General features: G+C 43.4%; 1 protein-coding gene across 2 annotated transcripts in view; it reads left to right on the forward strand.

Annotated features, from left to right (window-relative positions):
• utp18 (UTP18 small subunit processome component) overlaps positions 1-22,244 on the forward strand; it is a 46,697-nt gene that overhangs the window by 12,156 nt on the left and 12,297 nt on the right. For both annotated transcript variants that reach the window (XM_060844426.1, XM_060844425.1), the window contains exons 3-9: positions 2,875-2,970; positions 4,494-4,579; positions 7,097-7,179; positions 15,876-16,001; positions 16,153-16,327; positions 17,679-17,779; positions 21,765-21,855. In XM_060844426.1, coding sequence (XP_060700409.1) covers positions 2,875-2,970; positions 4,494-4,579; positions 7,097-7,179; positions 15,876-16,001; positions 16,153-16,327; positions 17,679-17,779; positions 21,765-21,855 — 758 coding nt within the window. The remainder of the gene's footprint in view (positions 1-2,874; positions 2,971-4,493; positions 4,580-7,096; positions 7,180-15,875; positions 16,002-16,152; positions 16,328-17,678; positions 17,780-21,764; positions 21,856-22,244) is intronic.

Here is a 22,244-nt window from a genome sequence, read left to right on the forward strand (position 1 = left end):
TACAGACCAATATCCTTACTAAATGTAGACTTTAAAATTCTCTCAAAAATGTTAGCACTAAGACTAGAAAGGGTACTGCCATATATTATAAAGGAGGACCAGACGGGATTTATTAAGGGCCGCAGATCATCCAATAATATCAGAAGGGTCTTGAATATGATCCAAGCCTGTCATCAGGGAAAGACACCAGGAGTAGTAATTTCATTGGATGCGGAAAAGGCATTTGATAGGGTTGAATGGTCATATTTATTTTACACATTGGAAAGGTTTGGCGTTGGACAGGTGTTTACCAAATGGGTTTCAACATTGTATAATGACCCCAAAGCAGCTGTTATTACTAATGGGTTAAGATCGGATGGCTTCAGTGTGGGTAGGGGCTGCCGTCAAGGATGTCCTCTCTCACCATTGTTGTTTACACTGATAATCGAACCATTAGCAGAAGCCATCCGGACTGATCCTAATATAATGGCCCCGAGGATTGGTACAGGTAAACACAAAATTACCCTCTATGCAGATGACATTCTCTTATTCCTCAGTAATCCTTTAATGTCAGTGCCTCGTCTAATTCAAGTTATTAATACATTTAGTGCATTCTCAGGCTATAAAATTAATTTTTCAAAATCGGAAGCCATGCCAATGGGTGGTCTGGCTATGATACCCCACTTAATGGACGGATCCCCTTTTCCCTTCCGTTGGTCCCTGGAGGGCTTCTTATATTTAGGTATTTTTATCATGCCAGTATTTGATCAGCTGTATAGGGCTAATTTTGTACAATTAATGGAAAGGATAAGGCAGGACCTCCAGCGATGGAGAGACCTTCCGATTTCCTGGCTAGGGAGAATAGCATTAATTAAAATGAATGTTCTGCCCCGTCTCTTATATCCTATGAGAATGCTCCCGCTGATGCTGCCAAGGCTAGCCCTACGTAAATTATATGGCTGGTTGGGCTCCTTTATTTGGAACCATAGACGGCCCCTTATTAAGCTGAAGAAGCTACAGCTTCCACAGGCAAGGGGAGGACTGGACTTCCCAGACTTTAGGAAATATCAGTTAAGCTCCCTACTAAGTTACATAGCTGATTGGGTTTCATCTGATCCACAATCAATTTGGCTGGATATCGAAGCCTCCCAAGTAAAATACCCACTTATTAACCTTTTATTTTCAGATAAGAGGAAAATCATTACAGACCACTGTAAAAATCCCATAATATTAAACACAATTAAGGCCTGGAATATAATGCGGCAAAATGAGGGTAACTCACATAAAACATCCCCCCATGCACCAATAGTAGGCGCATGGGGATTCCAACCGGGGATTACAGATGCCACCTTTAAACTCTGGAGATCCAGGGGCATCTCATGCTTAGGGGACCTATTTAAAGATGGGATCCTGATGTCCTTTGAGCAGCTGCGTCTGAAATTCGGAATACCTAATGGGGATCTCTTTCGATACTTCCAAGTTCGAGATTATATACAGAGGAAGACTACATTAATAGATAGTCTTTATAAATCAGACAGAGAACGTAATGTCTTACGCCCAGCGGGGGCATCCTCCGTTAGTACTATATACCATTTGCTACATGATGGAGTCTCAGGAGACATGGATGACCTGCTTAAAACATGGGAGCAGGACTTGGGGCTAGAAATCTCTGAGGATATGTGGAATGACATTTGGGAAAATGCTAGAAGAATTGCTATCTGTAACAGAACTCAGGCTATCCAACTAAAGATACTTCATAGGGCCCATATAGCTCCGGCTCGACTGGCAAAATTTAAGGCAGGAGCATCTCCAATGTGTCCCAAATGCAAAATAGAGGTGGGTACTCTTGTACATTGTCTGTGGACTTGTCAGAAAATCCGCAGATACTGGACTAAAGTGGCAAATACCCTGACAGAAATTTTAGGAACGGAAATTAGGGTGGACCCTGTATCTCTCCTTTTGGGCTTTTCGAACCTCTCATCTCTGGATATGCATGGGAAGAGACTATTTTCTATTCTCTCTTTCTGTGCAAGGAAAAATATTTTGGTGAACTGGGTGGCTGAGGGCCCCCCTGGACTTTCAAATTGGCACAGATTAATTATGGAATATATCCCCCTTGACTTCCTCACAAATATGGTGCACCGAAAGACTGAATTATTTTATAAAATATGGCAGCCCTTTTTGAATTATATAAATGCAGATATTTCGGCTATCCTAACAAGGGCTTTTATTTAGTGAAGATTTCAGACCGGGCTGCTCCGGGGCCCCTTGGGAGAGGAATCCTGCGCGAATACGGGTTTTATTATATTTGATGTTTATACATTCCGAGCATGTAAGAGACTTAGGTATACACTCTGGTTAGTTATAGGTTAGATTAGTAGAAAGTTGAGTTTTTTTTTCTTTCTTTTCTCGTATCTTTTTTTTTTCTTTTTTTGTTTTCTTTCTTTCTCTTTTCTTTGTTAAATTATGACTATTATATATGATTTAATTGTACATCAATGTTTGTATTTGAGAGTTTTGTTTATTTTTGTAAATTTGCAAAAATGTTAAATTTCAATAAAAATATCTACAAAAAAAAAAGGAGAGCACAGGGAAAACCACCAACAAATACAAACACAGACTCGGTGTGCTAGATAAGGGTTAGGAGATCAGATCCATGGATTGGAAAAGTGAGGTAAAGACGTAGTAAATAAAAACATGAGTTCTGAAAGTGGACCTCGAAGGGACCGTGTTGCTGGCCGTGAGGGCAGTGTTGGATGCTGATCTGCAGAGTGAAGCAGAAGCCATGTTCTGACTGTCTGATGGTACACCTGCGCCCAGACTTCACTGGTTTTAACGTAATAAATGGAATCCAGTTTATTGTGACTGAACTTGTTTTTTTCTTTCTCTTTCCAGTGTGGATATGACTCATCGGTTCCGGAAAGGTCTACTGAAAAACACCACGGAGAAGGCTCTTAGTGTGGGGCAGTTGCAGCAGAGACTGAAGGAACAGTACGTACTAACAGACCAGTTACTTTCTCTTCAAGTCTCTCTCTTTCCTTCAAAGCCTTATTGCTTCCAAATTTCAGGCATTTCACTTTAATCAGTGAGCAGTGACTCTGAAAAATGGTGTGCTGTTTTATAAATCATATGAAATTGAGAGGGAGGTATTTGTAAAGCTGTCAAGAGACAGGGGTTTGTAGGGGGCCATTGGGCTCAGGCAGAGGATATTTGGGAAGAGAGTAAGATCAATTGGAATCTTTTGAATAGCCAACAAATGTTGCTCGTCTGAGTGGCCTCTTCCTTTGCTACACCAACTTTCATACTGTTTCAGCTGACTTGAGTTGATCTAAAAGGCTGTCATGTAGTGCCAGGGGATGGAATCTCTTGTGGAGGTTCAGCTGGTTGAAATTGAATAATATATCTGTGGAATCTTGGCTTGATTCCCTGATCTGTGTTTCAGTGGTTCCTCTCACCTTAAGTAGCGGAAGGCACACAGCATTTGCTGCTTTTGATCATCCCATTGCTGTACTGGGTACATATGTCCGGGCGCTGAGAGAGATTGGAACAGACTTGGTACTGATCTCTCTGGGGATTGGTTAAACTACTGAGGGACCAGACTTAGAAGCCATGCAGTAAAGCTTTTGTCTCAGACACATTTTAACACAAAGAATTGCATTTATATAACACCTTTTACAACGCCTGAACATCTCAAAGTTCTTACACAAAATGAAGCATTTCATGCAGTGTGATCACTGTTCTGATTATAAACAGCCTTTAATCCATATGCAGCAACCTCTCGCAAACCATAATGTGATAATGATCAAATAATTTGTGTTAGAACAGTCAAAGGATAAATATTGGATTTAGGCCATCAGTGCCAGTGAATAAGTATTATACCTTCAACTCAGGAGGTTGGAGATGAATTGATTTAAAACTCATCACCTTTGTTTCTGAGGTACAGAGGGGATGCGACATTGGGAATGTCAACCTGGAGTGGGTCTTGCACCTATGACCTTCAGACCTTGAGAGTGGAGGGTGGAATAATACTTGATCTCTCATATTGGAGCTTCTAAATTCAACTCTGGTGTAGGGGGCAGTTTCCAAGCGGGGGAGAAAAGCATAGGGGGTATATGGATGTGTGGAGAATGATCCCAGTGTCTTTGGGCACTCCCCAAATATTACCTCAGCCAGATGCCTGCTCCCGGCTGCAGGTCAACAAAACATGAGCAATTTCCATTTACCTCTGTTATGAAATAATGTGGAATGTGAAAATTCAACACCAGAGAAATCATTCCTTGTTAATGTTAGAAATGAAAGTGTGAAGCCCTTGGCAATAAATTATCAATATGATTTATCACTTTAACCGAGTTGATGTGCATGGCACAGTGTACCATCATGTGTGGGTTTGATGTTGTATCTGATCTCACTGGTATTAATGGGCAGTCGTTTCTGCAGTGTGTGGGAGCATTGCCAAAGGGTGTTATGTCAGTATGCCTTAAAATAGTTTAATTCCAATGTTAATTTATGTTCAGATTCCAGGCTGCAATGGGTGGAACGCCATCCTGGGCAGAGAACAAAGAGAAAAAGAGAAGGAAAGACAAGAAAAATGTGGAGGATGGTAAGCCATTATCATCTGGACAAACATTGGATGCAAATTGATCAGACAATTTCTCAATGATTGTTTAGAGCTGTATAAAATAAACAAATTTTTGTTTTGAGATACTTTTGAGGTGTGGATGAGTTCATATACGGAATAACAGATCCATGGGAGCAACTTAAAGACTGAATCTAATTGAGGGATTCTGTAAAATATTGTAAAACACAGAAATGAAACTTGATTAAGGCATTCACTGGATTGCAGATCACTTGTTAGAGGGGATTCTGAAGGACAACTTTTACATGCATTTGGAAAGGCAAGGACTGATTAATGACAGTCAGTGTGGCTTGATGTGTGGGAAGTTGTGTCTCGCTAACTTGATTGAGGTTTTTGAAAAGGCGAGAAAGAAGATCGAAAGCCGAGCAGTAGTTATTGTCTGCGTGGACTTCAGAAAAGCATTCAACAAAGTTCAACGTTAAAAATCGCACAACACCAGGTTATAGTCCAACAGGTCTAACTGGAAGCACACTAGCTTTTGGAGCGACGCTCCTTCATCAGGTGATTGTGGAGTGCTCAATCCTAACACACAGAATTTATAGCAACAATTTGCAGTGTGATGTAACTGAAATTATACATTGAAAAATTAATTGTCTGCTAAGCCTTTCATTTGTTAGAATACAGTGATAGTTTCACTTCTTTCATGTGTAAATCACAAAACCCTTTTTTTAAAAAGTTGCATTCTCGGGTTAGCTGTTAACAATGGTGATAGCTAGACAGTATGTTGAAGGTGTTGGCCCCCTGTGTTCTTTGTCTATGACCTGATGTTTAGATTGATTCTAATCTAAAAAGTGAGATAACAGAGTTTAGATTAGAATCAATCTAAACATCAGGTCATAGTCAGAGAACGCAGGGGGCCAACACCTTCAACATATTGTCTAGCTATCACCATTGTTAACAGCTAACCCGAGAATGCAACTTTTTAAAAAAAGGGTTTTGTGATTTACACATGAAAGAAGTGAAACTATCACTGTATTCAAACAGATGAAAGGCTGAACAGACAATTTTTCAATGTATAATTTCAGTTACATCACACTGCAAATTTTTGCTATAAATTCTGTGTTAGGATTGAGCACTCCACTATCACCTGATGAAGGAGCGTCGCTCCAAAAGCTAGTGTGCTTCCAGTTAGACCTGTTGGACTATAACCTGGTGTTGTGTGATTTTTAACTTTGTACACCCCAGTCCATCACTGGCATCTCCAAATCACAAAGTTCAACATGTTGGACTGGTTAGTAAGATTAGAGTACATGGGATCTGGGGGAGCTAGCCAATTGGATATAAATTTGCTTGATGGGAGGAGAGGGAGGGGGTGGTGGTGGAGAGTTGATTTTTGGACTGGAGGCCTGTGACCAGCGATGTGCTACCAAGATCAGTCTGGGTCTGCTGCTTTTCGTCATTTATAGACGTGATTTGGATGTGAATGTAGGAAGGACAGTTAATAAGTTTGCAGGTAGCACTAAAATTGGTGGTGTAGTGGACAGTGAAGTTTTATTTCCGAGTACAATGGGATCTTGATCAGATTGGCCAATGGGTGGAAGAGTGGCAGATGGAGTTTAATATAGATAATTGTAAGGTAAGGCAAACCAGAGCAGGACTTAATGGTGAGGTCCTTGGGAGTTTTGCAGGACAAAACAACCGAGGGGTGTAGGTGCATAGATCCTTGCAAATGGAGTCACGGGTAGATGGAGTGGTGAAGAAAGCATTTGGCACACTGGCTTTCATTGGTCAGAACGTTGAATAGAGAAGTCAGGATGACATGTTGCAGCTGTATAAGACATTAGTGAGGCTATGTTTGGAATACTCTTGCACTGTTCTGGTCCCCTTCTATAGGAAGGATGTTAAAGTTGAGAGGTTGAAGAAAAGGTTTACAGGGATGCTGCTGAGACTGGAGGGTTTGAGTTGTAGGGAGAGGCTGCGTCTATTTTCCCCAGTGTGTTGGAGGCTGAGGGATGACCATACACAAGTTTATAAAATCATGACGTTTGGATAGGGTAAATAGGCAAGGTCTTTTTTCGAGGGTGAGGGAGGACATAGGTTTACGGTGATAGGGGAAAGATTTAAAAATGTCCTAAGGGGTAAGATTTTCATACGGGGATGGTGTGTGTATGGAACGAGCTGCTGAAGGAAGTGATGGAGGATGGTACAATTACAACATTTAAAAGGCATCTGGATGGGTATATGAATTGGAAGAGTTTAGAAGGATATCACTGAAGTGCTGGCAAATAGGGCTAGATCAGATTGGGATGTCTGGTTGGCATGGACGGCTTTTACCAAAGAGTTTGTATGACTCTGACTGTGAAGCTTTCTCTACACAGTCTCCCAACAAACAAGCCCAGGACAGTGACAGCACGGGGTTGGGTCAAAGGGTCTGTTTCCGTACTGTATGACTTTGACTCTTAAAACAGTTGCCTTAAATGTTAAGGTATGTATTATTCTGTATTCAGTGCATTTGCTTCTTTGTTTTATCTGATATGATAGAAAGTGATGAAGATGAAGATTTGTTGCAGAAAACTGGCAATTTTGTGACGCGCTCTGACTCTCTTCCCAAAGGCTTGTTACAGGTGAGAGTCCTCACTGAGACGTTATAAGCCAACAGCTGCGTTTGTCACAGTGCACCAGGTTTATCAGTTTGTGTGTAATGGGGGAGAGATGTTAATACACTTGTTTTCTGTTGAAGTGTTGATCAGATGGCTGCTTCTGAATACTCAAGATGTAAAGCAGTGCAGCCCTTACTTAGTGGCTCCTTATTTCTCAGGGAGTCAGAAACGGTTGCAGCTTCTGTTCCAGCTGACCTAGTGTCAGGGTAATAATGAGGAGGAAAATGGAAAGGGGGAATATGTTATCTGGAGGAAGAGTGGGACTGGACTGTTGCGAGTTCCTCCGGTCTTGATTTACTGGTCAGCTACTGGAAAGTGAGAGTGCAGGATTGCAGGAGTTCACACTGGTTATTTGGAGAAAGTGTTGGAGGATTCACAGACCTGTGGGCATAGAGACATTATTGTAATAATGGAGGAAATCTAGCTGTGGGCAGAATAGCTGTTCCCCATCTCCTACACACCAGCAATCACTGCCCATCAAATTTCCTGTCTGTAGTGCTGTGACAGGATCTGTGCCAAGGCACTACGTCAGGAGAGGAAGACCACTTATTATGCACAGTTGTAGGAATGTAGACTTGTGAATATTTACGACACAGAAGGAGGCCATTTGGCCCGCTGTATCCATGCTGTCAACAATTATCTGACTGCACCAATCCTATTTTCCAGTTTTTTGGTCCATAACTCTGGAGGCAATAATCAACATAGGTGAATATCAAAATACTGCTTAAATGTTATAGAATTACTGATTCAGTCATCCTTTTAGGCAATGAGTTCCAAATTCTCACCGTTCTGCGAAAAAGATTCTCCTCAGCTCTTCTCTTAGCGTTTTACTTCTTACCTTAAATCTATATCCTCTGGTTGTTGATGATCCCTCTACTAATTGAAAAGGTGCCTTCCTATCTGCCCTATCTGTTGCTATCATTATCTTCTACACCTTTGGCAAGCTGCCCCTCAGCCTTTGCTGCTTCAAGGATGATGACCCCAGCACATCCGGTCTTTTCGCAGAGTTCAAACTCTGGCTCAAGCAATGTCCTGGTAGATCTCCCACACCTTCCCAGTGCAATCGTATCCTTCCTGTGATATGGGGATCAGAAATGTGTACGGTCCTCCAGTTGTGGCTTAACCAGTGTTTGTACAGTTCCAACAGAGCCTCCTTGCTTTGTAGTCTACACCATGGTGCAGAGGGCATGTGAATGAATTAGCTTTATTGTCACGTGCACTCGAATGAGTGTGGTGAATATTTATAATGTCATCTTTGGCGCCATCTTAGGTACTGAATATAATGAGTCATAGAGATGTACAGCACAGAAACAGACTCTTTGGTCCAACTCGTCCATACCGATCACATATCCCAACCCAATCTAGTCCCACCTGCCAGCACCCGGCCCGTATCCCTCCAAATCCTTCCTATTCATATACCCATCCAGATGTCTTTTAAATGTTGCAGTTGTACCAGCCTCCACCACTTCCTCTGGCAGCTCATTCCAGCTCTTTTATATCTTTCCCCTCTCACCCTAAACCTATGCCCTCTAGTTCTGGACTCCTCCACTCCAGGGAAAAGACCTTATCTATTTACTCTATCCATGTTCCTCATGATTTTATCAACCTCTGTAAGGTCATCCCTCAGCCTTTGACACTCCAGGGAAATCAGCCCTAGCTTTTTCAACTCTCCCTATAGCTCAAATCCTCCAATCCTTGTAAATCTTTTCTGAATCCTTTCAAGTTTCACAACACCCTTCCAATAGGAAGGGACCAGAATTGCACGCAATATTCCAAAAGTGGCCCCTAACCAATGTCCTGTACAGCTGCAATATGACCTCCTGTACTCAATGATCTGACCAATAAAGGAAAGTGTACCAAATGTCGCCTTCACTATCCTATCTACTTGCGCCTCTACTTTCAAGGAGCAATGAACCTGCACTCCAAGGTCTCTTTGTTCAGCAACACTCCCTAGGGCCTTACCATTAAGTGTATAAGTCCTGCTAAAGTTTGCTTTCACAAAATGCAGCAACTCGCATTTATCTAAATTAAACTCCATTTGCCACTTCCTAGCCCATCTGGTCAAGATCCTGTTGTAATCTGAGAGAACCTTTTTCACTGTCCACTACACCTCCAAGTTTGGTGTCATCTACAAACTTATTAACTATACCTCCTATGTTCACATCCAAATCATTTATATAAATGATGAAAAGTAGTGGACCCAGCACCGATCTTTGTGGCACTCCACTGGTCACAGGCCTCCAGCCTGAAAAACAACTCTCCACCACCACCCTCTCTCTTCTACCTTTGAGCCAGTTCTATATCCAAATAGCTAGTTCTCCCTTTATTCCATGTGATCTAACCTTACTTGTCAGTCTCCCATGGGGAACCTTGTCGAATACCTTACTGAACCCTGTATAGATCATGTCTATCACTTTGCCGTCGTAAATCCTCTTTGTTACTTCTTCAGAAAACTCAAATCAAGTTTGTGAGACATGATTTCCCACGCACAAAGCCATGTTGACTATCCCTAATCAGTCCTTGCCTTTCCAAATACATGTCAATCCTGCCCCTCAGGATTCCCTCCAACAACTTGCCGACCACCAACGTCAGGCTCACCGGTCTATAGTTCCCTGGCTTGTCCTTACCATCTTTCTTAAATAGTGGCACCACATTAGCTAATCTCCAGTCTTCCGGCACCTCACCTGTGACTATCGATGATATAAATATCTCAGTATGAGACCCAGTAATCATTTCCTTAGCTTCCCGCAGAGTTCTGGGGTACACCTGATTAGGTCCTGGGGATTTATCCATCTCTGTGTATTTCAAGACATCCAGCACTTCCTCCTCTGTAATATGACCACTTTTCAAGATGTCACCATCTATTTCCTTACATTCTATATCTGCACGTCCTTTCCACGGTAAATACTGATGCAAAATACTCATTTATTATCTCCCCCACCTCCTGCGGCTCCACACAAAGGCCACCTTGCTGATCTTTGAGGGGCCCTATTCTCCCTAGTTACCCTTTTGTCCTTAATGTATTTGTTAAAACCCTTTGGATTCTCTTTAATTCTATTTGCCAAAGCTCTCTGTTGTCCCCTTTTTGCCCTCCTGATTTCCCTCTCAAGTATACTCCTACTGCTTTTATACTCTTAGATTAGATTACTTACAGTGTGGAAACAGGCCCTTCGGCCCAACAAGTCCACACCGACCCGCCGAAGCGCAACCCACCCATGCCCCTACATTTACATCTAACCTAACACTAGGTGTGTGTTAGGTTAGAGGTAATTTAACCATGGGCAAGTTAGCAATTTAGGAAACCCACGCAGACACGGGAAGAACGTGCAAACTCCGAACCCGGGTCTCAGGCAGCAGTGCTAACCACTCTGCCACCGTGCCGCCCTCTAAGGATTCATTCGATCTATCCTGTATATACCTGACATCTAGGTAAAAACATTGATTGCAGATGCTGGAAACCAGATTCTGGATTAGTGGTGCTGGAAGAGCACAGCAGTTCAGGCAGCATCCAAGGAGCAATAAAATTGACGTTTCAGGCAAAAGCCCTTCATCAGGAATACAGCCCCCCCCCCCCCCCCCCCCCCCCCCAAAACCCCCCCAACACCCCCCCGCAACCTTACTAGTATTAATCGTCCTGAGCAGCTCAAGCAAATCTCCAGGCCAGTAATTTTATCCCTTTCCAATTTAAGTGCGATCCGTCCGTCCTTGTACAGTCACTTCCATCCCAAAAGAGATTCCAATGGTCCAGAAATGTGAATCCTTCTCCCGTACACCAGCTCTTCAGCCATGCATTCATCTGCTCTATCCTGTTCCTGCCCTCACTAGCTTGTAGCACCGGGAGTAATCCAGATTTTACTACTCTCAAGGACCTCCTTTTTAAATTCCTGCCTAACTTTCTGTAATCTCCCTTCAGAATCTCAACCTTTTTCCTTCCTATGTCGTTGGTTGCGATGTGTACCATGACCTCCTGCTGGCCCCTTTCCCCCGTGAGAACATTCTGCACCCTCTCTGAGACATCCTTGATCCTGGCACCAGGGAAACAACACACCATTCTGATTTTGCGCTGCTGGCCACAGAAATGTCTGTCTGTACTTCGGACTAGCGAGTCCTCTAACACAATTGATCTCTTGGAACCCGCTGTACCCCTCACTATATTAGTCTGTCTCAGTAGCAGAAACTGGGCTGTTTGTGCTACGTTCCCCTGAGAATCTGTCACAACCTACATTTTTCCAAAACAGCATCCCTGTTTGAAATGGGGACAGCCACAGAAGACTCCTGCACTACTTGCTACCTCTCTTACTTTTCCTTGAGTTGACACATCTATGTGACTGTATCTGCAACTTTTGTCCTTTCCTGTAACTGCCATCCATCACATCCCCATGCTCTTGTAAGTTCCTCATTGTCTCTAACCATCGTTCCAACAGTTCCATTCGATCTGATAGGATTCACAAGCAACAGCATTTATTGCAGATATAATCCTCCATAACATGTCAACTCTCCCCAAACTCCCACATCCGAGAAGAAGAACATATCACTCTACTAAGGGCCATTTTGCTTCTTCCAATCTGCAGACCCAGACAATAGCACCATGTTATTCATCTACAAAATACTGCTCCAGGCTAACTTAATGCTTATATTTTTAAGTTTAATCAAGAGACATAGATCAATAAAACATATAATCAAGAAAGATTCACTACTATTCACCACTGCAGACTTGCAGCAAGGCCCCAAGGTGACATTTAAACCTATTCACTTATCTCTTTGCTGTGACCTCTCCCAAACAGTTGAAACAGCAGAGCTGCAGTTGGAGTGTCTGACCCTTCTGCTCCATCTCATATACCATTTGAACCACCGTATCTATACCTGCCCTGGTAATGTCAGTGATCTCTGGATAAGCACATCAAGATCCATCTGATTTTTCAATGCTTTCCAAGCTTCTGACCATTCACAATGGAATCCCTTATCTGTTAGACCTCGTAAAGTGTATTACTGCACACTTTTCAGAATTGAATTTAGTATGGGAGAAATATTGAGACCATTGATTAGCATGATAACTCACTGTAACCTGTTCCTGCTGGGCATTCAGAGAAAGTGTTCTGCAATAATCACAACAGTAGCATTTTGCTTTGAATGGGGCTAGCCGTCAATTAAGAAATAGTTTGATCGAATCGTATAGTGCAGAAGGAGACTGACCAGCCCATTTTGTCCACGTTAGCTCTTTGCCAGCTCTATTACCCAACAAACCTACACATTTCCCTTTTAGATATTTACCCAGTTCCTTTGTGAAAGTTACCATCCAGTTTGCTTCCACCTCACTTTACAGCCGGTGCACTCTAGATCATGATTTACACAAAAGAAACAATAGCATCTCACATCAGATATCAGGTCAGTTATAGTGTGTGAATGGGTGGATATTGGACAGTTACTATAGGCCTGGCCTGGCTCGTATGATCAGGGAGCTGCTGACAGCTTGTCTCCAGCTCTGCCCTCCATGCACGCGAGAGCGGCTCAGCCTGACAACCCATCAAGCTTCTCCCTTGCTTCCTGTGGAGCAGATCTTTGTCCAGGCTTGTCGGCTTTCTGTAGTGACGTTACTGAGAGCAGCAATACCGTACTTGGAGAGTGCACTGTATCCTGTCTCAGCACATTGCAGCGGCTTGAACCCTCCCAGTTGTGACTCTTGAGATTCCAACCTCTCTGTGCAGCTGATGGTGCACGATTTAAAGATGAGGATTTAATGAGTACAATTTTTGTTTATTCAAATCTCTACGTGTACACCGTTCCATTGAGTCAAGCAGTTCCTAAGCTCTCACCAGCTTCACCTTCTTTAATCCCATGACTTCTGCTTTTAATGTCAGTATTTTTCAGGAGCGACATTATCTTTCTGCAAACACGACCAACAAGATTCAGTCACTGATGTGGGTGTCTCTAGCTAGGCCAGCATTTATTACCCATCCCTCATTGCCCAGAGGGCACTTTAGAGTGAAGCACATTGCTGTGGGTCTGAAGTCACGTGTAGGCCAGACCAGGTCACGTTGGCAGTTTCCTTCCCGAAAGGACATTAGTGAACCAGATAAGTTTTTCTGACAATTGACAATTATTGTCTCGTGCCTCCTTAAAACATGTTAGACAGCTCCAACCAGGATGTTGTGAGTATATTTGCTCAGGTATTCCACCATACTGATCCAGTCAAATCACTATCAACACAAACTGGTACCAGTATAAACAGACTCAACATTATTAGGAAACACATTCTACTAACATGTTCGCAACAATGCTATGTGCAGTCCTATTTGTTCCCCATAGCTTACAATACTTCCTGACTCTCTTGTAGATTTATGCACTTTATGACACTCTCTCTCTCTGGCTGTGTCTCTGGGTGTACAAAGCTTCTTTCTCTCTCCATGGGCTCTTATCTATTATGCAGCCTCCTGTGTGATCCCCTATCAAAGGCCTTCTGGCATCAGCTAGCTTGTTTTGTCTAACTTGCTCCCCTGTCGATAATGCTCTGCTTGTGCATTTGTAGTTGTGCTGTGGGTAATCAGACAGTCTCATCCTTTTGCGAAATATGCTTCTAATCTAATGGAATACTGGCTAGGTAGAACTGTTTATGAAAGACAGCTCATTTTAGATAAAATACTGGTAAGATTTGCGATGGATTCCCAAGCTTTCAGCTCTAAGAATGGGTCAGTGGGTCATCAGCCACTCTGCATGTGTGATAGTGTGGAATAGACAGGAGTGGGCCATTCTGCCCTTCGAACCTGCACCACCATTCAATATGATCATGGCTGATCATCCTTAATCAGTATCCTGTTCCTGCCTTATCTCCATAACCCTTGATTCCACTATCCTTGAGAGCTCTATCCAACTCTTTCTTAAATGAATCCAGAGACTGGGCCTCCACTGCCCTCTGGGGCAGAGCATTCCACACAGCCACCACTCTCTGGGTGAAGAAGTTTATCCTCATCTCTGTTCTAAATGGTCTACCCCGTATATTTAATCTGTGTCCTCTGGTTCGGCACTCGCCCATCAGCGGAAACGTGTTTCCTGCCTCCAGAGTGTCCAATCTTTTAATAATCTTGTATGTCTCAATCAGATCCCCTCTCAGTCTTCTAAACTCAAGGGTATACAAGCCTGGTCGCTCCAGTCTTTCAGCATAAGGTAGTCCTGCCATTCCAGGAATTGACCTCGTGAACCTACGCTGCACTCCCTCAATAGCCAGAATGTCTTTCCTCAAATTTGGAGACCAGAACTGCACACTACTCCAGGTGTGGTCTCACCAGGGCCCTGTACAGCTGCAGAAGAACCTCTTTGCTTCTATACTCAATCCCTCTTGTTATGAACGCCAGCATGCTATTAGCCTTCTTCACTACCTGCTGTACCTGCATGCTTACCTTCATTGACTGGTGTACAAGAACACCCAGATCTCTCTGTACTGCCCCTTTACCTAAATTGATTCCATTGAGGTAGTAATCTGCCTTCCTGTTCTTGCCACCAAAGTGGATCACCATACATTTATCCACATTAAACTGCATCTGCCATGCATCTGACCACTCGCCTAACCTGTCCAGGTCACCCTGTAATCTCCTAATATCCTTCTCACATTTCACCCTGCCACCCAGCTTCGTATCATCAACAAATTTGCTAATGTTATTACTAATACCATCTTCTATATCATTAATATATATATTGTAAAAAGCTGCGGTCCCAGCACTGATCCCTGCGGTACCCCACTGGTCACTGCCTGCCATTCCGAAATGGAGCCGTTTATCATTACTCTTTTTGTTTCCTATCAGCCAACCAACTTTCAATCCAAGTTAGTAATTTGTCCCCAATACCATGCACCCTAATTTTGCTCACTAACCTCCTATGTGGGACTTTATCAAAAGCTTTCTGAAAGTCCAGGTACACTACATCTACTAGATCCCCCTTGTCCATCTTCAGAGTTACATCCTCAAAAAATTCAAGAAGATTAGTCAAGCATGATTTCCTCTTCATAAATCCATGCTGACTCTGAACTATCCTGTTACTACTATTCAGATGTGTCGTAATTTCATCCTTTATAATAGACTCCAGCATCTTTCCCACCACTGAAGTCAGACTAACTGGCCTATAATTTCCTGCTTTCTCTCTCCCACCTTTCTTAACAAGTGGTAAAACATTAGCTACCCTCCATTTCGCAGGAACTGATCCCGAATCTATCGAACTCTGGAAAATAATCACCAATGCATCCACGATTTCTCGAGCCACCTCCTTCAGTACCCTGGGATGTAGACCATCAGGCCCTGGGGACTTGTCAACTTTCAGACCTAAGTCTCTCCAACACCAATTCCTGGCAAATGTAAAGCGAGGCATGAGCAAGGAGACATGAGCCCCACCAATGTTTCGCTCAGCCTGGAGATGAGTGAGGGGCTGTTCAACTGGCTGCACTCTCTTGGTTGAGGTCAGGTAGATCAGGTGGCCTTCACTGCCTGTCACTCCCATTGGGTGGTCAAGCAAAGCAGGACTCTGTTGAAGGCTAGCTTCTTGAGTAATTTCTTCACATCAAGGGTCCATACCCTAATGAAGATGCCACTGAAGGTGAGATTATTGGACTAACATGATTGCTTGCACGAAAAACTAGTTTCTTTGTTCTGACAAGTTTTATTGCTTCTTGATAGATAAAGCATTGTAAAGATGCCAACTACACCAGACAGTCAAATGTAAAGCTAACAGCATCACAGTTCCATCCAGCTGCTCAAGTCATCATGACTGCTGGGCTTGATCAGTCCATCGCACTCTTTCAGGTAGGCTTTCCAATCCTGACGCCGCATGGAGTATCACTCCTGAATGTTTATCCTGTGCCCTTTTGTGTAAGTGTAGAATGCTTGACAGTGTTTGTGGCCCGTGAGCCAGACTGATTCAGATTAGTAGCTACCAATGTTCATTCCACTTCAGGTTGATGAAAAGACAAACCCCAAGATACAGAGTATTTACCTGGAGCGGTTTCCCGTGTACAAAGCTCGCTTCAGTGCAGATGGAGAGCAGGTTATTGCCACTGGCATCCGCAGCAAGATGTTCTATGTATACAATATGATGGCTGGGAAAATCATTCCTGTCTACAGTGTCCGAGGTGAGAATTCCTGCCCTTCTAAAACTATATTTCCCAGAACATTCAGTCTCCTTGAATAGTTGGCAAAAATTTTGACACATCGACAATCAGAAGTCTGCATTAATGATTAAAATCCTTAAGAGTTCATTTTCACAGAAATCTGTCACCTTGAAGAGTGGGTTTAAAACACAAGAAAAGAGGAAGCTGAGCAATAGAGAAGATAAATTGCATTGGGGAGTGGGAGGTGAGGTTGGATACTATGTGCTCACGTTTTAACAAGGTATGTGAGGGAAGCAAATGCAGCAGAAGATCAAATAGGGTGTGGAGGGTTCCAAAGAGTACAGGTGTGGCTAGTAAAAGGTCAATCTCTGGAGCAGGGGAGGATGAGAACAGAGATCCAGTGAAGGCTATAGTGAAAAATGAACTTCAAAAGAAAGTTACAGTAGAAATGTGAAAAATAAACTATTTTGCAGCATTATTCCATCACATAGCTGCATGTGGAATAAATGGATAATACTGAGCTCTGTTTCCACAATCTCACTTGTATTTTTCTGGATCAGCTTGCATTGCAGAGCTTCTTGACACTGGTCTCTGTGGAATGGGGGTGTCACTTCTTCTGCCTTGTGCTATAGTGTGAGAGGAGAAAGCGGCTGACCTGCTGTTGTGCAAGAATTGTTTTGTATACATCTTAAGGTTGGAGAGTAATTTTGAAAATTCGGGTGTCCTGCGGATTGAAGGTATCTCATCTTCCCGACTGTTTCAGGAGCAGTCAAGCAGCCACCTGTTGCACTCGAGTGTTTCTCTGTTTCCCATGGAAGGACATGCCTCTGTAATTTTCTTTTATTTATTCACACGATATGGGCATCATTGGCTCGGCCAGCATTTATTGCCCAACCCCAATTGCCCAGAGGGAGAGTTGCCCACACATAGGCCAGACCAGGTAAGGACAGCAGTTTCTTTCTCTCAAGGACTGGGTGAACTAGATGGGTTTTGCCAACAATCAACAATGGTCATCATTAGACTCAATTCCAGATTTTTATTGAATTAACTTATGCAATTTGAAATTCAGGATTTGAACCCAGACCATTACCGGGTCTCTGGTTTAAGAGTCTAGTGATAATGCGACCTGGCTATCTCCTTGGTCATGTTAGAGAGAGAGAAAGCTAGAAGTCATTCATCACCCAGAGATGCCAACACTATTCTCTCCACAGGGACTGCCTGACCTGCTGAGTATTTGCAGCATTTTCTTTATCAATTTCAGACCTCCATCTTCTGCGATATTTACTCCAAGCTTACATCAGGCACGGTTACTTCTCCTGAAATCTCGCCCTATACGCTTGTCTCTGAAGCTTTTTGATTTTTGTGTTTGTAGGTTTAGAGGAAAGGAAGGTTAAAGAGTTTGAAGTTTCACCAGATGGCTTGTTTCTGCTGCTCCTTGGGACTTCAGGGTATCTGCACCTTCTCTCCATGAAGGTAAGTTGCATAGGATCGACTCCGTAAACTCCTGGGTTAGTGTAAACCTGAGTGCAGTTGAAATCACTAACTAACCATAAATTGGCTATGGTAACATTATTTTAATCACTAACTTCAATAGCAAATGACAAGTTGGATCTCTCTAGTGTCTTTAACAGAATAAAACTGAAAACAGAATTGTACTCGGACATAATATGCAACTTCATGGAGCAGCATATCCCCCACTCTACCATTACCATCAAACCAGGTGTTAACGCAAGTTTAATGCAGAGTGCAAGAGGGTGTGCTAGGAGCAGCACCAGGTATACTGAAACATGAAGTGTCAACTGGATGAGCCTTCAAAACAGGACTACCTGTGTGCCAAACGGTGTAAGCAGCAAGTGATAGACAGGTCGAAGTGAGTCCACAACTAAGGCATCAAATCTGAGCTCTGCAATCTTGCCACATCCAGTTGTGAATGGTGGTGGACAATTAAAACAACTCACTCAAATATCCCCTTTCTCAATCATGGAGGAACCTAGCACATCAGTGCTAAAGATAAAGCCAAAGTATTCACAACAATCTTCAGCCAGTAGTGCCAATTGGATGAACCATCTTGGCCTTCTCCGTGGTTCCCAGTGTCAGTTACCAGTCTTCAGTGAATTTGATTCAAGAAATGATTAGGGCACTAGATGCCGCAAAGTCTATGGGCCCTGACAACATTCCAATAGTACTGAAGGGGCTAGTTTAGTTTGAGAACACGGTTGGCGTGAGCTTGATGGACTGAAGGCTCTCTTTCCATGTTGTAAGGCTGTATGACCTGTGCTGTTCCAGTACAGCGACCTGAGATGACCAGGGGTGAGAACAGGAGTCAGCTGTCTGGGACAGTCGGGGTGAGAGCGAATGTAGGCAGTCCACTCAGTGACACCCAGTTTGGGTTCCACCAGGGTCACTCAGCTCCTGACCTCATTGCAGCATTGGTTCAAGCATAGAATTCCAGAAGGAAGGGGAGAGTGACAGCCCTTGACATCAAGGCTGCATTTAACAGAGACATCGAGGAGCCCTAGCAAAACTACAGTCAGCTTTCATCGGGGGAAAAGTCTGTTCTAATTGTAGTCATAAAAGAAATTGATGCTAAGTAAGGTGGTCATGGTTGTTGGAGGTTGCTCATCCCATCTCTGCAGGAGTTCCTCAGGGTAGTGTCCTTGGCCCAACCACTTCAGCTGCTTCATCAATGCCCACCCCTCTGTCATGAGGTCAGAGGTTTGACATGGGGACATTCACTGATAATTGCACCATGTTAAGTACTGTATGTGACTCTGCAGAGAATGAAGCAGTCTATGTTCAAATATTAACAGGACCTGGACAATAGCCAGGTCACGTGTCAGCCAATGAGAATCTAACTACTGCCCCATGACATTCATGGGCGTTATTACTGCTGATTCCCCACTATCATCATCCTGTGGTTGCCATTGACCAGAAACTGAACTGGTCTCTGTGATGGAATGCTATTCAGTTGCCTGGATGAGTATAGCTTCAAAAGACTTGACCCCATCCAGGGCAAAGCAGCCAGTTAATTGTCACCGCACTCCATCACTGACCCTCTTTAGCAGCAGTGCATACCATCTACAAGATGCTCTGCATAAGTTCACCAAGACTCCTTGGGCAGCACCTTCTAACTCCCACAACTAGTTCCATTTAGAAGGACAAAGGCAGCAGATACACTATCACCTCCAAGATCCACCCCCCTCCCCCAAGCCCCTCATCATTCTAACTTGGAAATATATTGCTGTTCCTTCACTTTCGCTCGGTTAAATTCTGGAACTCCCTCCCTAACAGCATTGTGGGTTTACCTTCAGTACGTAGACAACAGCGGTTCAAGAAGACAGCTCACTGCCACTACCTTGAACACCAAGGAAACCAGAGCTGCTAGTTAACATCCCATGAGTTAATTAATAACAATATCCCAAACCCTTCACAAGACAGTTGTAGAAGAAAATCTGACTCCAAATTTTAATCTGTTCTTGCAGTTCAGTCAAAGAAATAGTGTTTACAAAACTTCTCCAAGGACAAAAGAACAGTAAAGAGGCAGAGATGTAGGGAGAGAACTCCAGACCTTGGGGGCCAGACAGCTCAATGCGCAGCCAGAATGGCGGAGTGATCCACATATATCAAGGGTGCTCAGGAGGTCCGAATTAGAGGAGTGCAGGAATCTCAGGATAAACCTGCAGGCAAACAAATGTTGTATACCATTGTTGAACAAATGCCATCCTTCAGTGACCACTTTTGTAGGCTGTCTCTTTCACCAAAGTTTAGAATTCGTACATAATTTTATCAGAATTTCCCATCTGGGTAGAACTTCCAATTTTCCCATCTGTTAGTACAAACATATTGGTGTAATTGCTGAGTCTGTAAACGAAGGCATTTTATTTTTTGAGCTATCACTTTTACCAAGCACTCCACAAAATAGTTAAAATGCACATGTTCACCATGTGAATGTGGATGTGGAGATTATGTACCCAGTAACTCTGGGAATACTCGTGGATTGGTCTGCAGTGCTGACAGGACAAATTAATTAGGTTTCACCACTTCCTTGTTCATTATGCACATGGTTACCGAGATGAAACCGCAGTGTTATTACTTTGCTCTGAAAATTACAGGTCATCTGTCACATCAGATATGTGCTGCCTGGGAATTAGCACAGCTTAAATATTTCATACTTGCGCAAATTAATTTCTGAATGGCTAGCAGAGATTGTTCATGCTGAGGGCGAGAACAGTTGTTTTTTTGCTTTCCTTGATTTTTTATTTGGTGTTTTCTGCTTTTTACATTTATGGTCCCTAACATTGAGGAACATCCTTGCAGTGTTATACATGTGATGTGAGTTTGCTGAAATGGGGAGAAATGTTTTCAACCAGAGAGCTGTGAGCCTATGGAATTCTGCCACAGAAAGTAGTCATGGCAAAAGGATTGCATGATTTCAAGGAGTAGTTTGATATAGCAGCTGGTGCTAAACGGATCAAAGATGATGGGTGAATGCAGGAACAGGGGACTGAGTTCGATGATCAGCCATGACGATGATGAATGGTGGAGCAGGCTCGAACAGCCTACCCACCCGTCTATTTTCTATATTCCTGTATCAGCCACTAGGGGAGGCAGAAGGTGATGTTCAGCCCCTCCCACGCAAACACAACAGATTGCCCCGGAAGAGTGAGCATAAAGGTTGGGACGAGGGAACCCTCAGTATGTCTCAGAGCTCCAAGATCTAGCAGGCTGCTGGGGAAGGTGGAAAGCATTGCCTGAGTGGCCACTTTTCATGTGTGGACCAAAATGTGATGTGGAAGGTGCACAGCTACACCTGCTGGTCATGCATCCACCTCTGACAGTCAGGACTCAATAATCCTGACAGGTTTTCCCTTCAGCACCTAGGGAGGGAAGCTTGGAAAAGTGAATGAACTGAAGTTGACAATTATAATCTCCTTCCCCATCTACTAGGGATGAGTTTATCCTTCCCTGCCTCCCAGGCACAGATCAGGGATTGGTTCTTGCATGTCTGTCATTGTAACCTGTGCGTTCACGCTTGGAGCTCACCTGCTGCTCCATGTTTTGTGTGGCAGTAAATAATTTTATTTGATGGCCTAATTTTATGGGCGGCACAGTGGTTAGCACTGCTGCCTCTCAGCGCCAGAGACCCGGGTTCAATTCCCGCCTCAGGCGACTCTCTCTGTGTGGAGTTTGCACATTCTCCCCGTGTCTGCGTGGGTTTCCTCCGTGTGCTCCGGTTTCCTCCCACAATCCAAAAATGTGCAGGTTAGGTGAATTGGCCATGCTAAATTGCCCGTAGTGTTAGGTGAAGGGGTAAATGTAGGGGAATGGGTCTGGGTGGGTTGTGCTTCGGCGGGTCGGTGTGGACTTGTTGGGTCGAAGGGCCTGTTTCTACACTGTAAGTAGTCGAATCTAATCTAATGTTTAATGCCAACCAATTATATTTCTGTTCCTTCTGCAGACAAAGGAATTGGTGGGTAGTATGAAAATTAATGGAAAGGCAGTCGCAGCCACCTTCTCTCCTGATGGGAGTACAATCTACACGCATTCTGGTAAGCAAATATTCTTGTCTGGTTTTAGATTTGAAAATAAGGGAGGGACTGTGAGATCAGTATCAGGCTGGGGTTCAAATAACTTGTTGGGAATACAGTGTATAACCCGTTTGCCAATCAAGCAATTAGAAAGATGATAGTTTTTCTATATGCAATTGGAAGGTTGTCCTCTAATATACATTGGTCTATGTTGCAACAGTCCTAGTTCCATATTTTCTTATCATCTGGAAAAGTCACAACTCTTGCAGTTTTTGAGTGCTGTGCTGTAACTGTGCAGTGTATCTAACCATGGATTCCATTGAGTGGTGAAACAGGCTTGAAGTCTGAAAGACCTGCTCCTGCCCCTGTATTCTCTACCTGTACCACCTGATCCCAATCTCTGTCCGTAC

The sequence above is a fragment of the Hemiscyllium ocellatum genome, chromosome 25 (genome assembly GCF_020745735.1).
Source record: "Hemiscyllium ocellatum isolate sHemOce1 chromosome 25, sHemOce1.pat.X.cur, whole genome shotgun sequence".
Taxonomy (NCBI): domain Eukaryota; kingdom Metazoa; phylum Chordata; class Chondrichthyes; order Orectolobiformes; family Hemiscylliidae; genus Hemiscyllium; species Hemiscyllium ocellatum.